The sequence below is a fragment of the Mustela putorius genome, unplaced genomic scaffold, assembly GCF_011764305.1.
Source record: "Mustela putorius furo isolate JIRA1106 unplaced genomic scaffold, ASM1176430v1.1 tig00003853_pilon_pilon_pilon, whole genome shotgun sequence".
Taxonomy (NCBI): Eukaryota; Metazoa; Chordata; class Mammalia; order Carnivora; family Mustelidae; genus Mustela; species Mustela putorius.
Genome location: NW_025422005.1, coordinates 51,456,685 through 51,475,521, shown reverse-complemented (window position 1 = coordinate 51,475,521; position 18,837 = coordinate 51,456,685). Strand labels below are relative to the sequence as shown.

General features: G+C 36.3%; 1 protein-coding gene across 2 annotated transcripts in view; it reads right to left on the bottom strand.

Annotated features, from left to right (window-relative positions):
• The window catches only part of ALG6 (ALG6 alpha-1,3-glucosyltransferase), a 66,366-nt gene that overhangs the window by 18,133 nt on the left and 29,396 nt on the right, over nucleotides 1-18,837 (bottom strand). Inside the window, exons 4-10 of one of the 2 annotated variants that reach the window (XM_004751672.3) lie at nucleotides 13,336-13,425; nucleotides 12,002-12,090; nucleotides 9,411-9,493; nucleotides 8,698-8,762; nucleotides 3,117-3,302; nucleotides 2,403-2,538; nucleotides 299-384 (exon numbers count right to left, since the gene is read on the bottom strand). In XM_004751672.3, the coding sequence (XP_004751729.1) occupies nucleotides 299-384; nucleotides 2,403-2,538; nucleotides 3,117-3,302; nucleotides 8,698-8,762; nucleotides 9,411-9,493; nucleotides 12,002-12,090; nucleotides 13,336-13,425 (735 nt within the window). The remainder of the gene's footprint in view (nucleotides 1-298; nucleotides 385-2,402; nucleotides 2,539-3,116; nucleotides 3,303-8,697; nucleotides 8,763-9,410; nucleotides 9,494-12,001; nucleotides 12,091-13,335; nucleotides 13,426-18,837) is intronic. The other variant, XM_045064658.1, reaches the window with a different exon arrangement.

Sequence of the window (18,837 nt, the reverse complement as noted above, 5' to 3'; positions counted from 1 at the left end):
TCTTCTCTGGTTGAACCCTGATTGATACACCACTGAAAATCACGGCTCTTCAAGATAATGTTTAATCATGTTTATTAGACTTTGTTTAAGGAGGAGGGAAATAGGTAACAATCCAGGAAGATTATCACTTCACATACTTCAAATAATAATTTTGGTATATAAAGAGATAGGTAATGTTATATGAAAAATTCACTAATGAACACCTCATTCCCTAATGACACCAGATAAATGATATATTACCATAATACTTTTAGAGAAGAGCTTCTACAACACCATACTCGAACTTTATATCTCTTACCTGATTATTATCTGGATGTGACGTGGCAAAATATCCTTGATCTTCAGAAAGATACTGACGCTGCACCAAATATTGGCCACTTTATCCTTAAAAGAGATTTGTGAGTTTTACATTCTGATATAATAGAAATATTAAACTCTATCAAAGTACAGCCCATGATTTCTAAATAAACTTTTGAGACATAAAACTTTTGTTCACAACTGTTTTATAACTGAGTTGCTTAAACTCTCCAGGAATACACACACACACATTTTTCGTTTTTTGCAATGAGAGTTGACCAATCACAAGCCAACCATAATCCAGACATTCCCAAGAAATATTTATTATTTTTCAAAGAACAGCACACTATCCCGAAATATTTAAGTTACTCATCTTTGGACATTTTTTCTAGGAAATCTTTTTTCCTAATTTGTAGAACATACATTTTTTGGACCCATTTTATCACACACCTAAAATTGTCCCAAATATAACCTACTAACAACTCACAATGACAAGAGTTAATTGCTAATAAATCAAGGCATTTAAAGACATTAGCAGTTGTGGTAGGATTGCTTTCAAAATTAAATTTGTAACTACAGCACTCTGCTTGTGAAACCCACCCTCTACACAGCTGCTTAACTCACAGCTGTGTAAGCATAACATCAAGAAAGTAACTATCACTGACAACTGCACCATCCCACTTCCCCCTGTCGATCAAAGAAAATGCTCTTCAGATTTTGAGGGTAGTCAGGGAATGGAGGTGGCCAGCAACACTGTCAAACATGTACGATACACATCTTTATAATTACTGTGATAAATACTATTTTTGAAATGGAAGGCAAGGCAGAGAACCAAGAAGCTTAGATGGAGAATTAACTTTTCTTTATATAGGTTTTAAGGTTAGAGGAAGTATTAGGAAAAACACAGTTTTCAAAATTCACACAACTCTGCCATGCACAAGCTCTGTGAGTCTCTGACCTCAGTTTTCTGATCTACAAAATTATACTTCAGTCAGACCTATTATGAGAATCAAATAAAATCACATGTGAAGTATGTGGCACCTAGTAAGTAAGAGTGATGACAAGAATAGTGACGATTTGTGATTATCACTATCAGGAGTGACAGCATCCCCATCAACATTTAAGTCGCATATGCCTGTTCCATCAACACCAAACTCTTTCTTGGCCTCTTTCAAAATGCTTGTAACATCCTACTAGAGATCCAGTAAAAGACAGATAATCGATAGCAATTTATATATTCAAAAATTAGAAAGATATATATGCTTTTCTAATTCTTTTTAAAAGAAATGTTTATCAAAAGCAAATTATCTATAAATATGTTGTCTCTAACTTTATTAAAAGGCCTTTTCGTTTCAGAAAAATGGTTTGTTTAATTTAATTACCAAATCTAAATCATCAAATTATCCACGTAATAAAAGTTTAACAAGAGTGATTAAGCTAGCATTAAATGAAATGAAAGATTCTCATTAAAAAATTACTATGGATGAAGGTTATATAAGGAAATTATGAGATCTTGCTGAAGCAAACATGATTTAGTTTAATAAATAATTTCCTAAGACTAAAAAGAGAATATAAACCAAAAAATTACAGAGCTGTTAACTTTGTAGCTGCAACTACTCATGCTGTCTTTCACTATGGATCTTATTTCATTAGAAAAATATATAACTGAAGAGTGCCTGGGTAGCTCAATCATTAAGTGCTGCCTTCGGCTCAGGTCATAATGCCAGGGTCTTGGGATCAAGCCCCACATTGGGCTCCCTGCTCTGCGGGGAACCTGTTCTCCCTCTCCCGCTCCCCCTGCTTGTGTTCCCTCTCTCGCTGTTTCTCTCTCTGTCAAAAAAATAAATAAAATCTTTTTAAAAAAAAGAAAAATATATAACTAAATTATGGATTTCATGATGGCATAAATATTATCTATTCATTTAATGTACTAGAAAACGCCAGCTGAGCTAGAGGTTATATACTGGATTAAATAACTGACAAGGAATGATTGCAACGAGAGTAGCTGAAGTTACTACTCCTGTGTGTCTCCTATATGAAATCCCCAGAGGTCACAGCAAAACAGTGTTAATAGAAAGGAGTAAGGAGAAAGTACTTAAACATACCTCAAATAACCCACGATCAACTGGGAAGAGTCTTCTTAGAACTTGCATTGTTTGCTCCCTTTCTGTAAAGAATGGCAGCCAGCAGAGAATGAAGGAAGCCACAACTGTACAAGACAGCTTAATTAACAAAACAAACCTAGAACAAAAACAAAGGTACCCAGTAAGACAGGGAGAGATTAAGAATTCTGAGAAATCAGTCTCAGTCTCACTGAAGATAATAAATTTAAATGTATAGTAATGACAAATCTATGCTACTAATATTAACATGGGAGTCTACTCAAATCAGAGTTAAGAAATTCACAATTAATAAGATGTATAGCTCTCCAACAAAAAGACTATCACCACCTTAATTAACATTTAACTTACATGCTTTTCCAATGCAGTCATGAAGAAAAACGTCAAATTGGGATGTATTTCTATTAAGTATAAAATGTAATATGCTCTAAATGGATGAAATCCTATAGCAATGCTCTAACAAACCAATCCACATTACCTCTGGTAAATGTACATTGATCAAAATATTCCTCTTGTTAGGAAGATTTAAAATAAAATTAGAGAACAGGACTTAATCTCTCTTCCAACTCACTCCACAGTCAACACATTATTAAGAAATCACCTGAAGGCAAAAATGAAAGACCACCTTCTTCCTGGTAAGTATGCCAAACAGATTCTCTGAAGTACTTCTAAAAATTCTGTTGTTTAAAAGCCACTCACCCCTCTCCTTTCAGGCCTTTTTTAAAACACTTGCCAAGCAAAAAGCAAAAAAATGGCAAGGAGTGGTAAAGTTCCATCTGTTTATAATTTATAGCTAAGCAAAATGCCAGTGAGCCTAGGAGGTCCCAGTCACAAGATACTCCAAGAACACCCCACAAAGCAAAGCCAAGACTCACAGAATTATATATGTTCTTATGTCAAGGAAATTAACTCAATAATTAAAAGAAATAAATCTTGTATTTTATAGAGCATATTTCACATGTGATTTTAAAATAATATATAATGAAGGCTATTTCTAAACAGAAATTGGAAGTATTGAGATGATAAACTAATATGAAATTGCATAATGGCCTCAAATACATCAAATTGACTGCTAAACAGAGCAACTGATTTGCTTAGATTTAAAACATCACTAAACAGTTAACACATAGCTTTCTGTTAGACTATCTCAGAATATTACTATAATAACATACCAAAATCTAGAGAATAAAACAATGCTCCAAAGTAAAACACACACACACAGCCTTACTGATATCCCCATACTTTCTTCTATAATCAATATTATAATTAATATGTCTTTGATTGAAACTGATAACCTTATTATAGTAAAACAACATCACAGTTAGACTTTGCAGTTCAAAATGGTTGAGCTGACCTCTCACATTTACCTCACTCCTTCCTGAGACCCCCCTAAAGTGACAGGGAATTTTATTTCTTTATTTTTAATTTTTTTTAAAGATTTTATTTATTTGACAGAGAGAGACAGCAGGAGAGAGCACAAGCAGAGGGAATGGCAGGCAGAGGCAGAGGGAGAAACAGGCGCCCCACAGAGCAGGGAACCCAATGTGGGGCTCGATCCCAAAAGCAGACATGTAACCAACTGAACAACCCAGGCACCCAGATGAGGAATTTTTAAAAGTAAATATTCACAGCTGTAAAGAGAGCAGGAAGATGAGTTACAACAGATGAAGATTTCAACACATTTTCAGAAGACAGAGGACACGGAGCATAAATAAAATAGGACAGAAGAAGCCAGAGCTTAGAAAATGCGGAGAAAGGCTGAGCAAGCAAGGAGCCAATGCACTCTGCAAGCCCCTAGAGATCTCAAGAAACACCAAGTAGGTTAGAGTGCTTGAGTAACATGTTGAAAAGAAAACAGGAGGATTAAATGAAAATGCCTACATGGAGGCATTTTCCTTACTCCTACCCCACCTTGCTCCTATGCAGAGGTTATCTAGGAACCAAATATTTACCCCCCAGGCAACAGAAGAAGGAACATTTCTCCAAAAACATGGAATTAACTATCCAGGACAGCTAGTGTAGAAGTGAACACCAGCACTTTAATTTAAGTGTAAATTAAAATCTCCACATTCTGACACTTACGGAGCCTAAATGTTCTGGCCAGCTCCCTGCCCACTTACCCTACAGTGGGCCAAATACACAGAGAACTCACATGCTACTTTTTCTTCTGCCTTATTCTTTTTTTTTTTTTAAGGTTTTTTTTTTGGACAGAAATCACAAGCAGGCAAAGAGGCAGGCAGAGAGAGAGAAGAGGAAGCAGGCTCCCCACCAAGCAGAGAGCCCGATGCAGAACACGATCCCAGGACCCTGAGACCATGACCTGAGCCGAAGGCAGAGGCTCAACCCACTGAGCCACCCAGGTCCCCCTTTCTTCTGCCTTATTCTTTTTTTTTTTTTTTAAAGATTTTTTATTCATTTATTTATTTGACAGAGAGAAATCACAAGTAGATGGAGAGGCAGGCAGAGAGAGAGGGAAGCAGGCTCCCCGCTGAGCAGAGAGCCCGACGCGGGACTTGATCCCAGGACCCTGGGATCAGGACCTGAGCCGAAGGCAGCAGCTTAACCCACTGAGCCACCCAGGCGCCCCTCTTCTGCCTTATTCTTAAATAAGAATAGATATATTAGGATCAAACAGACATTTTAGAAAAACCTGTAACAAGAAAAAAAAAAAACCCAAAATGAAAAGGGGAAAAAACTGACCTTAGAAGAATGGAAATAATGGAAATAATTCAGGGAATAGTAGAAAAAGAGTAAATTTAAATTTAAGATAGGATTAATTAAAAAATGAGATTTAATAGATGTATTAGAGATAAAGTCATGATAATCTAAACCATAAAACAAAAGATAAAGAGATGCTCAAGGGGGCGCCTGGGTGGCTCAGTGGGTTAAGCCTCTGCCTTCGGCTCAGGTCATGATCTCAGGGTCCTGGGATCGAGTCCCGCATCGGGCTCTCTGCTCAGCGGGGAGCCTGCTTCCCTCTCTCTCTCTCTGCCTGCCTCTCCATCTACTTGTGATTTCTCTCTGTCAAATAAATAAATAAAATCTTTAAAATAAAAAAATAAAAAAAAAGAGATGCTCAAGACAGAGGTGAAGGGGTGCCTGGACGGCTCTAACAGTTGAGTGGCAGATGCTTGATTCTGACTCAGGTGGTGATCTCAGATCAAGCCGGACAAAAAGCTCCATGCTCAGTGGAGGATCTACTTAGGATTCTCTGGTTTCTCTAGATTCTCCCTCTGCCTCTCCCCCCACTCAAATGCACACACTGATAAATGAGTAAATCTTATTTTAAATCTTAAAAAAAAAAAAAAAAGAGGTGAAAACTCTAACATCTGTCTAATAAACTCAAGAAAGAGTAAAGTGAGAAAATCATTGAAGAAAATACAGAATTTCCCAGAACTGAAGAACATGAGTCTTCAAAAAGAATGACTCACAGAGTATCCAAAACAACTGTTGCAAACCCATGCCTAAACAAATCACTGTTAAATTTCAGAGCCCAAAAGGTAAAAAAATAGTAACAGCAGCAGCAGTAACAAAAGATAATAATAGCAATAAATAACTCATATAGAGCTTAGTATCTCCCAGGTACTATTTTCTTTATGTATAATATTTCACTTAATTCTCAAAACAAGCATACAGGGGCACCTGGGTGGCTCATTTAGTTAAGTGTCTGCCTTCGGCTCAGGTTATGATCCCGGGGTCCTGGAATCAAGCCCCGAAACGGGCTCCCTCCTCTGTGGGGAGTCTGCTTCTCCCTCTCCATCTGCCCCTTCCCCTGCTTGTGGTCTCTCTCTCAAATAAATAAAGTCTTTAAAAAAAAAAAAAAGCATACAAAGTGGGGCACCTGGCTGGTTCAGTCAAAAGAGCATTGATTCTTGATCTCAGGACTGTGAGTTCAAGCCCCACATTGGGCACAGAGATTACTTAAATAAATCAATAAGTAAACATTTTTTAAAAACATACAAAGGGTAATTATTATCCCTGTGTAACAAATGAAGAAAGTACACAGTGGTTAAAAAAATGTGTCCCCACAAAATGACAAAAATCCCAAAAGCTTGAAGACTTTGATTTTAAACACAGAGGAAATCCACTACAAATTCACCAGAAGGGTTAAAATGAAAATGACTGACAGTTGGTGAAGATGAGCACCTGGAAATCCTACCTTGTTTCTAATGGCAGTGTGACTGGTATAACATGCTTGAAAATAATTTGAGAATATCTGAAATTAAACATGTGCACACCTGGGGCACCTGGGTGAATCAGTCAGTTAAATGTCTGGTTCTAGATTTCAGCTCAGGTCATGATCTCAGGGTTGTGAGATCAAGCCCTGCGTCAGGCTCCACACTGGGCACAGAGCCTGATTAAGATTCTCTCTCTCTCTCCCCCTCTGCCCCTCCTCACCTGGCTCCCTCTCTTAAAAAAAATAAATAAATAAACATGTGCACACCCTATAACGCAGCAATTCTACTCATAAAAAATATATTTAGGAGGTGCCTGGGTGGCACAGTGGGTGCCTTCAGCTCAGGTCATGATCCCGGAGTCCTAGGATTGAGCCCCGCATCCGGCTCTCTGCTCAGCAGGGAGCCTGCTTTCTTCTTTCACTGCCTGCCTCTCTGCCTACTTGTGATCTCTGTCTGTCAAATAAATAAATAAAATCTTAAAAAATCTATATACATATATAGATATATATTTAGGGCACCTAGGTGGCTCTGTCAGTTAAGCATCTGATCCTTGATATCAACTCAGGTCTTGATCTCAGGGTTGTGAGTTCAACCCTGTGTTGGGCTCCAAAAGAAAAAAAAATTTTTTAAATGTATGTAATGGGTACAAAGAGACATTTACAAGAATGTTCATAGCAGCATACTCATCATAGCCAAATCCTGGAAACAATCCAAATGGCTCTCAGTAATAGAATTATGTGTGTTCATTCAATGGAGTATAGAGCAAAAATACCAACACAAAGGAATACCTAATATGTTGTCTCTCTTATATAAAATCCAGAAAAGGAAGAAAACAAACTATAAGATTAGTAGTTAGTATGTGGCTATCTTTGGAAAAGGAAGAGAAAAGTACTTGGGAGTTGTACAAGTGTAGATTTATACAAGCAATGTTTTGTTGTTGTTGTTATTGTTTTAAAACAGATAATAGTATGTCAATGCACTGAGCCATACAATTACATTTTGTGTGCTCTTCTATGTGACTGTTATATTTCAAAATAAATATAGTTTTAAAAATCTTGTAAACAACTTTTTTCTTTATATCAGTGTTCCTGATATTACCAGAGTACCAGATGGCCATGATCCCAACATGCAAAACAAACAAACAAAAAAGTCAACTTGGAAAGTGGACAGAATAAAAACTCTGATTTAAATCTTTTCTAAGTCCTTTGACAAATACACATATTAAATTTGTTATAACTAAAACAGATTGGCTTCAAAAGGCTATTAATCAATCATGTTGCTGTGGGTTATGTCTTTTTTTTTTCCTTTGGGGACAGATGGGGACAGACAGTAACAGTTAACACAAGAGAAGACAAACTGGAGAGCCATGTCCAGATTTTATCAACTTTCCTCTAAGATTTCCTCTAAGAATGTTCCTTCAAAAAGTTACACACAGAGGTGCCTGCATGGCTCAGTGGGTTAAGCCTCTGCCTTCAGCTCAGTCACGATCTCAGGGGCCTGGGATCGAGCCCCACATCGGGCTCCCTGCTCAGGGAGCCTGCTTGCCCCCCCTCTCTCTGCCTGCCTCTCTGCCTACTTGTGATCTCTCTCTGTCAAATAAATAAATAAAATTAAAAAAAAAAAAGCTACACACATAAAATCCACATAGATTATAATTATTCAATTTTAGTTCCCCAAAGCTTGCAGTTACCACCATCTGTAAAAGAAACATCTTGGTTTCAAACTGGAAACTGATTGTTTTCCTTTTATCAGTGTCAGATAACATTTACAAAAGAGAGAAGATTGTGATACCTCTTTTGAATTAGGAGAGCATAACCATACTTGGCACTCTTTTTCCAACTCTTTAGAAGAGCTAATCCATGACCCACATTTTGTTCCCAAGCTAAAGGATGTAAAACAGCAATTCTACTTCCAATAAATCTGTACTTTACCCTTAAAGTAAAAGCCTGGTGAAGAGATTCTTTTATATTGTTTGTGAAAAATAGTTCATATAAGCAAGTGCCCTAGCAAATAAGACATTACTATGTTACTTAACATTATACACACTAAGCCCAGATTTCAAAATACAAAGCTGACTTCATTTCTAAATTAGTAAAGGATACTGAAAATGTCCATAGTCGATAAGAATAAGGCCTGGATACAGCAATATGCATAATACATTAGCAATCTGTAAAGAAAAATATTGTGAAAAAGCAAAGTAGTGTTACTCGAATCAAACAGGGTAAAATTGCTGTTTGATTTAACAGAGCAAATTTCCCCTCACCTTCTATTTATCAAAATATTCCTTTTTACAAAACAATTTTCTAAATACTAAAGTTTTCATGGAGTTGACACAGAATACTTCAGTAAAAAGGAAATAAAAAGTCACTAAAAGGTATTTGTCAGAGAAAGCACTTTTAGGTACACAGATCAAAGAAGTTAATCTAATGATTGACCAGTATAAAATGATCCAAAGGAATATCAGTTAAATGGGAATAAGAGAATATACAATGACATATCAAAATGCCTTTCCATTTAGTCATTCTCAAAACCAATTCAAAATTCATTTACCAGTAAAGCCATAATAAATTCAGCATGCTGTGTAATTCAGCAGTACATAATTTCTTAAATTCAATGCATCTTATTACTAGAGTAGAACATTAAAATTATTAGTCTAAGGCAAGTTGATGTTTTCTAAATGAAAATTAATTGACAAAAGAATCACTGCTCTACAATAGTCTATTGCCCAAAGCATGGCTTCTATATGCTCTATACTTTAATAGTTAAGTCAATAAAATATTTCAGAGATGATACTTCAGGTTGCTTTAAAACTTACCTTTTTCTTGGTTGAGATTTCTTTTAAACAACAACAGTATAAAATCACTGCAGGTATATAAATCAGCAAATCAGCAATTAACACTGAAAAAACAAGTAAATCATTTTAAACATGAGTCTGTTTGGATTTACAACAACCTATTAAGTGCTGTCCTCCCCGCTCCAACCTCGAGTGGGAATTCTGTTAACAGAAGGCTCTCTCACCCACTCTGGACAAGGCCTTTACATCCAGCCGGAAAGTCCAGTCCCTTCACCTATGCCTAATTTCAATTACTATGGTGCTACAATTATGATTAAGAGTTTCTTAATTTTCTCTAACAAATTCACACATTAAATCAATTAGATGTATTCAAAATTGATTCCTCTTTGCTCTCAGACTTAAAAATTAAATATACTCAAAGAAAAGGAAAACAGCATTTTTTAGGATCTGTATATCCCAAATTATCTGGTATGAAATGTGGCAAATCACCTATGAATTCTTTTTAAATGTTAATATTTATAAAAACTTCATAAATTTGCTAATTAATGCATATAAAGAGCTTGACAGACCGAGGCAAGGAGGAAACTGAAAAAAAGTTTAAAATAAAAAAATACAATTCATAATTTGGGATGTTCAGTCCTTTTAGAACAAAGAATATCAAATACATTAAGTTCTTCAACAGTACACCATAGCTATCCAAAGAGCCTATTTTTTTTTTTTGTTCCACACTAACTGTAGTGTCCAGAATAATGTAAATGACAGTAAACTGTCAGTTTTAGATGCACGCAATCCTTTTTAGCTCTAGAGGCCACATTTAAGATGACAATGACAAAATGGAATATATTCAAAGGAGTAAAACCAGAGGCCTCAAGCCATAATCACATTCAACAAGCTGGTCAATCTGAAAAATAGTTAATGTATCTAAGAATATTTAACCTGGAGAAGAGGTGACTTCAAATGCCTTCTTCTATGTAGCCCAAGGAAACAGAACCTAAAGTGATGAGTGGAGGTATAAGGTAAGAAGGAAATGTTTAGGGGTGCATAGGTGGCTCGGTCAGTTGGGCGACTGACTCTTGGTTTCCAGCTGGGTCGTGGTCTTGAGGTCATGAGATCAAGCCCTATGTTGGGCTCCATGCTGGGCATGGAGTCTGCATGGGATTCTTTCTCCCTCTCTTTTTTGCCCCTCCCGCTCATGCACACTCTCTTTCAAAATAAATAAATCTTTAAAAAAGAAAATTAAAAAAATGAAAGAAATGTTTAATGACTAGGATTCTCTGAAAATAGAACAGACTGTTTCTAAAGGTTGTGAGTTCCCTGCAGATACAGGTATTGGTTCAGAAGTTAAATAATCTTCCAATGAGTATGCAGTTCAGAAAGGATTAACACACTAAGAAGGAAAGGAGAGTGGTATGGCAGAGGGAATGACAGGAAGATGATCTCTTGGGTCTGGGGATTCCATGACTGGATAAATGATAAAGAGAACAAACTCTGAGTAAATTTAGACTAATTAAGGAAAAGGTGGAGAGGAGCATTAAAATCGAAGTCATGCAAACCTTTTTAAAAAATTGGGGGCAGGGGCAGACCTGGATGGCTCAGTTGGTTGAGCGTCTACCTTTGGCTCAAGTCATGATCCGGGGGTCTAGAGACTGAGCCGTGCATTGGACTCCCTGCTCAGCAGGGAGTCTGCTTTTCCCTCTGCCCCTTACCCCACTCTCCTGCTCTCTCACTCTCTCATATAAATAAATAAAATCTTTAAAAAAAGAAGAGAGTCCAACTCTTGATTTCAGCTCAGGTCATGATCTCAGGGTCCTGAGATGGAGCCCTGCATCAGGCTCCACGATCAGCTGGGAGTTGGCTTGAGATTCTCTCTCCCTCTCCCTCTGCTTCTTCCCCTGCTCACACTTTCTCTCTCTGAAATAAATAAATAAATCTTTAAAAAAATTAAGAAATCAGGGGGGACTGGGCTGGCTCAGTCACAGGAGCACACAATTCTTGATCTCAGGATGGTGAGTTTGAGCCCCACATTAAGCACAGAGCTTACTTAAATAAGTAAGCTTGAAACAAAAAAGTTTTTAAAGAAATCTAATCATTTTACTTTCAAAATCTTAGAACACCCACACAATAGATGTTCAATAAACATTTGCTGAATGAACTGTTTAATTTAGCAAAAATGCACAGCAATACAAAAAAAAAATGCACAGCAGTACAATGTATGGGTTATAACCAGAAGGTTAACTTTAAGAAAAATGCGAAAGGGATGTGGAATTAAGATATTATAGCAGCAGCTAAACAACTAAAACTTCAATATATGTCTATCTGACCTCAGGTAAACTATTAGCATCACTCAACTGTGCCTCCACCTCCTCAGATTAAAGTAAGGATAATAATAGTATTTACCTCATTTGGGTATTGAAAGAATTGAGATAATAGGAAGGGAAAGTACACAGAAAGAAACCATTCTATTCTTTTATCTTTAGCTTACATTTGGTCATGTATTATACATATATATGTATACATATAGCCATACAATATTAAAAGTCAGTAAGAACAATAACAGGACTTAAATCAATCAAAATCTGATTTAGAAAACCAAGACCTTATTGCTCTTTTACCTGTGGTACGCATAAAAAGCTTATGTGCCTGACTTTCATATCCACGTGATGAATGGAGAGCAATCCAGTCTGGATTAATGAACTTGGCGCTGAAAATCAAAGCATATATACATATACAGTATTACTTGTCATTCTTAGCAATAACGACACTGAGGACATATTAATTTATCTCAAGAAGTGGCCATTGCTCTTACAAAGTGAGAAAGTCAGGCTTAAGCTTTATTTTTTTTATTTCATCATGTGAAACTGACTAAAGCTATAAGACAGGGTCTACCTCACTTGCCTTCCAACAAAACCATGTAACATGTCATAAAAAGCCTTACCTTCACAATTTCAGTGTGAAAACAATCTGATGTGTCACATTTCACTTCATTCATTCATTCATTTACTTATTTGATTTATCCTTTGGTTACTACTAAAGGATCACGTTTATAATTCAGTTATAACAGCTGGAAATAATAAATAGCTACTAATTACAAATCCTTGCATAAAACTGAACATACTGCTAAAGATAAGTTTTCAACCATATTACATTACTCTGAACACTGCAAAATATAACTGATAATCATGAACTTTAAAACTTATTTTTAAGCCAGGAAGCTAATTTTTACAAAATATAAATAGTCTATTCCAGAAAAAAAGCTTTGCTATACACAACTAACCATATTAGATATATTTGTCAGTGTCCATGTATAATTGGTAGAATCTTATCTTCAAAACAAAGATAGATTTTTACATTTCTTTCTAGCCTGTCCTCCAAAGAAATTATGGAAATGTTCAAACTTTGATAGTTAACTTACTTACAACCCAACTGCAAAGGTATAGTGCCTTATTTATTTATTTTTTAAGATTTTTATTTATCTATTTGACAGAAGGAATGAGAGAGCACAACCAGGGGAAGAAGCAGGCAGAGGGAGGAGCCCGATGTGGGACTCAATCCCAGGACCCAAGCATCATAACCTGAGCTAAAGGCAGACACCCAACTGAATGAGCCACCCAGGCACCCCAGGTATAATGCTTTATAAACCACAATACAAAAGTAGATACGAACAATCTGTTCTCTCTATTCAGCCAAGCCAGATTACACTGTTCCTTACTAAACCTGCTAAGGGCATAAATATGTAATTAAAGAAAAAAACTGGGGCACCTGAGTGGCTCAGTTGGTTAGGCAACCAACTCCTGATTTTGGCTCACCTTACAATTTCAGGGTCATGGGGTTGAGTCCCCTATCAGGCTCCAGCTGGAGCCTTGTAGGAATCTCTCTCCCTCTTCCTATTTCCCTCCCTCACTTGCACACCCCCCCAAAAATTAAAAAAAAAGTAAGAAAGACTTACACATATGCACATAAAAGACTATGATAGGCCGTAAGAGGAGGATAATCCAATCCCCAATACTGTAAATTGTTATCACTACTGTTAAAATACCTGAAAAAAAAAAGCAATATTCCATTAATCAATATTCAAGAAATAGACTTAAAATTTAACATCTAATATAATTAAAATGAAAAAATATGTTATGCAAGGTCAAAAGAGCAAGTAAATAATTTATTGTCTAAACCAAGACACTCTTGAGAGTAAAAGAGGAAGTTATTAATAATTAAGCCATAATAAGACATGTAAACCAAGATTGCTCCAAAGAAACTGGAACTTACTGTCTCTCTATTAATAGAATAAATTGATGATTAACATATATACAACAAAAAAATATGCAACAAAAACAGATAATTCACTTCTGATAATCTAACAAATTAGAGAAACAATATAAAAATCACAATTTAAGAAAATAAAATTATCAGTAACAAAGAACACACAGATTTGATTTATAAAAAGAGAAATACCAAAAAAAAAAAAAGAGAGAGAGAGAGAGAAATATCTAATGGAACAGGTAGAGGTGTTCTTTGGGGTTTTTTTTAGGATTTTTAAGTAATCTCTATACCCAAGATGGGACTCAAACTCACAACCCCAGGATCAAGAGTCACATCCTCTACCCACTGAGAGAGCTAGGCACCCCAGAACAGGCAGACTTTCAATAAGACTTTCAAAACAATTTAACCAACTTATGAGAGCTTACTATATGCAAGGTTCTGTGAACTGGGAAGACAACTGGGTCTAACATCTATAAATTAAGACTCCTGTAGTTGGCCAGAATGGGAAGGCATGATATACAACAACTATGACTGAAGAAATGAAAACTAAGCTTACAGAAATATATTCCTTAATTATATATCCTTTATAACTAAGATGCTTCTTCTATCCAACTTACTTTCTCAGTCCTAAGAATAATCTACAGTAATGGAGAGCAAACTATATAACCCACAAATTATGAGTGCTCATAACCTGTTTCAAATGGGTCACGATTTTTTGGTGTCACAATCTCTTTATTTAGGAGAGGAAGAAAATTTAATTTTCTTTTAAATTAACACTCAATCTCATTAAATAAACTATTGTTCATCTTCAGAAGGTCTGCTTTGTTGAGTCATATAAATTGTAGGTTTGTATGGAAGGAATGGGAGGTAATAAAATGATCAAGCCTTGCTATAAGAGACTGGTCTATTACAGTATGTACCATCTGGTGGCAATTGTCCACTCCAGGAACAACATCCATGTGAACCACCCTACATCCTATATCTGGCTGGAACATGAAGCCAGGAGACAGTGAATCCGAGAATTCCCCAGGTTAGTTGGAGCCCCTTTTGATAGCCTGAATCTGGGAAACTGGGCCAGGCCAAGAGCCAAGACCAGAGGACTCAATTCTCTGGTGTCCTCTGAAGACAGGCACCAATTGTGTTATTTCCAAATTCACCTTATTAACAGGCACAGGGGCATAAAGTTTTATTGCATCAACCTTACAGAGCTGTTGAAGGACTGGGTTAAATACATAAAGCTGTTAAATCGTTGCCTGACACACGGCAAATACACAACAGTAGTTCTAATTGCCTATTAGCCACAAAATTACTAGAATGGATCTAGCAATGGAAAACCACTTTGACCAATATAATTTCATTTGGTTTTCTGTTTCTTATAAGACAAAAGCTATTTGGGGGCACGTGGGTGGTTCAGTGGGGTAAGCCTCTGCCTTTGGCTCAGGTCATGATCTCAGAGTCCTAGGATCAAGCCCCGCCTCAGTCTCTCTGCTCAGCAGGGATCCTGCTTCCCCCACCCACTCTCTGCCTTCCTCTCTGTCTACTTGTGATCTCTTTCTCTGTCAAATAAATAAATAAAATCTTTTAAAGAAGATAAAAATAAATTAAAAAATTTTAAAAAGACAAAAGCTATTTTTTGTTTACTTTAACCTTTAGCTATTCTGGAGATAAGTAAAAGAGGCACTGACAGCAAAGATATATACTAACAATAAAGTCACTAGTTGAACTGGGAAGAAAGAATAACAGGGATAACAACCCTCATGGAAAAAAGTAGCTTTAAAATGTTTCACATAGGGTGCCTGGGTGGCTCAGTCAGTTAAGTGTCTGCCTTTGGCTCAGACCATGATCGGGGGTCCTGGTATGCAGCCCCTTGTCAGGCTCCCTGCTCAGCAGGGAGTGTGGTTCTTCCCTTCCCTCTACCCTTCTCCCTGCTCTCTCTCTCTTGCATTCCTCTCTCTCTCAAATAAATAAATAAAATATTTTAAAAATAAAAAAAATGTTTCAAGTAAAGCTGCAAAATCTACCAGTAAAAACAAAGCAACTAGTTAATTCTTCTGCTTTATGTATTTTGAAAATATCTGACAAATTGTATAAATGCTATCAATATGCTGAAATGTATTTTCCCAACATATTCCCACATAATCTCAGCAGATGTTTTGTCAGAAAAAATCTAGCTGCCATATGAATTATGAAATTACACTCGAGTGTTATCATTAACTTCAAGATATAATTTTTTCTAATATACAACCCACAGTCATGGGTATTTTTGCTTTTAAAAAAATATATTTTAGGGCACCTGGACGGTTCAGTGAGTAAAGCCTCTGCTTTCGGCTCACATCATGGTCTCAGGGTCCTGGGATCCAGCCCCGCATTGGGCTCTCTGCTCAGCAGGGAGCCTGTTTCCCCTCCTCTCTCTCTCTGCCTGCCTCTCTGCCTACTTGTGATCTCTCTCTGTCAAATCTTATTAAAAAAATATTTTAAAGTGATATAGTTTCATACTCACAGAAGAGTTTTAACAATAGTTCAAAGAACTTCTGTACAACAAAATGTAAATTTTTTAAAAGAAAAAAGACACAAGAAAAGTTCACATACATACACAAACAAATGAAAAATTACTAAAACATAGAATGCTGTTATAGAGACAGACTTTAAGGTCATCACCATGACCCCATCTCCTGTTGTTCAGACCCCTGAGCATGTACAATCCCCTCCCCTTGAGTGTGGGCATGACCTATGACTTGCTTGTAACCAAGAGAATATGGCAAAGGTGACAGAGGTCACTCTTGAACTTATGTTTTACGTGTACGTAGGATTCCATCTTGTTAGCAAGTATGCTAGGGAGACTCCTTCCACTGACTTTGAAGAGGCAAGCTGTCATATTTTAGTAAGTGACCATACTGGAGAAGCCACATGGCAAAAAACTGCAGGTAAACTCAGGAGCTGAGAGTAGCTTCTAACAAGAAAATGAAGCCCCAAGTCTTACAGATGCAAGAAAATTCATTCTGCCAACAGCCAGGGGTACCTTGTAAATGGTTGCTTCTGCAATTGAACCTCTGAGAAGACTAGAGCTCCGGCTAACAAGTGGATAGCATGCAGCCTTCTGAGGCCCTGAGCAGATTATCCAACTAAGACATGCCTAGACTTTTGACCTAAAAAATATCTGTGTGATAAAAAAAATACATGTTTAGGGACACCTGGGTAGCTCAGTCACTTAAGTGTCTGCCTTTAGCTCAGGTCATGATCCCAGGGTTCTAGAATCGAGTCTCCTAACGAGCTCCTTGCTCAGCAGGGAGGCTGCTTCTCCCTCCGCCCCTCCCCCTGCTTATGCATGTGTGTGCTCTTTCTCTCTCTCTCTGATAAATAAACAAATAAAATCTCCCAAAAAAGAAGAAATACATGTTTAAATAATTACCATTTGTGTTCATTTGTTAACACAGCACAGAAAATACACAGTGGTCTTTCCTTATCCATAATTCACTCTCTATGATTTCAATTACCAGTGGTCAACAGCAGTCTGCAAGCAGGTTGTCCTGATGTAACCTCAGGAGTCAGTAGCTTAATACTGTATCACAACGCCTAAGTCATTTACCTCACTTCATCTTATCACATAGACATTTTATCATCTCACATCATCACAAGAAGAAAAGTGAGTACAAACCAATAAGGTATTTTGAGAGAGAGAAACACATTCATGTAACTTCTATTATACTACATTGTTATAAATATTCTATTTTAGTACTAGTTATTGTTATTTATCTTTTACTCTGCTTATTTATCAATTAAATGTTATCATTGGTACAAACATATAGGAAAAAACATAGCCTATAGGGTTTGGTGTTATCCATAGTTTCAGGAATCCCCTGGGAGTATTGGAGCTTATGCCCCACGGATAATGGGGGACTATTTTAACTTTATTTAAAAATCACATGAATTATCATAAAAAATATCAGCAACCCAACAAAAACAAGGAAAAAAGATACGAATTTGCAAATTTGAAAAGAAATATGTTGGTCGGGAAATATATTAAAAGATGTTCAATGTCACAAGTACTCAAGGAAATGGAAATTTTAAAAGTCTGGTATTATTAAGTGTTGATAAATGTATGTGGAAAGATATTCTGGTATTGGTATCCATTAAAACTACTTCAGAGATTCCACTACTAAGAATGTACCTAGAAAAAACATGTACACAGGGACAATATACTTTATTTAATCATTCCCCTATGAAGAGATATTTTAGAGTATTTCAGGTTTCTCATAACTATAAACAATGCTGAAATAAACAGCCATGCCTCCAATTCTCTTGATTTATAAAACTCTGATTTTATTCAGAAAGCAACAAGCTCAGGGCAGGTGGACTCTTCTCTAATCCAAGGTAGAAACCATGCCTGTACTGAGCCAACCATTTCTTTTTAAATAATGATTGCTTTAAATGTAGGAAAGATTTTGCTCCTTGACAACAAGAAAGGTAGAAAAAAGGTATTCCTATTATTCTTGCCTTGAACATGGTTGTATAAAGTTACAATGCTTGTAGCCTGAGCGGTCATCTACTGACCATGGAGTGAGTATACTCAGGATGAAAAGCCAACATGCCAAGAAGAAAGAATGGCAGAGAGAAAAGAATGGAAAAGACTGAGTCCTGGATTGTTATTACTGGGCCACTTAACCAGCATTCCAATGACCTACTTCTTGAGATAACTGAATTAGTTTACTGCTTAAGCTACTATTACTCAAGTTTCCTATTACTTGATGCCAAAAGTGCTGACTGTACACATAAGGAATTTTCATTATAAAATATATCATAAGATTAAAGAAATAAGTTCTATTTTCCTTCTTACAATAATACACAATGAATAAATAATAGAAGTTTTCTTTTAATTTAGAATTATCAAAACTAAATTAACACGACCAATCCTGATACCATATTTTAAACAACTATGTCACTTGGAGAGAGTTTTGACTAATTATACTACAGCTTACTCTCTAGGTAAAAAGAGAAAGACTTCACTCTTTAAAAACTGAAGTAAAATAAATCAAGAAATCACACCATTCAAACATGAATCTGAAACAGATCAGTTTCTCTTAGAATTGCCAGGTGTACATTTTTGGCTTTTCTAGTCTATCTACTCATAAAAAGAAAATTTCTGACATTTATTATACTAAATCGTATTTCTTAGATTTCTTATGAACTTTGT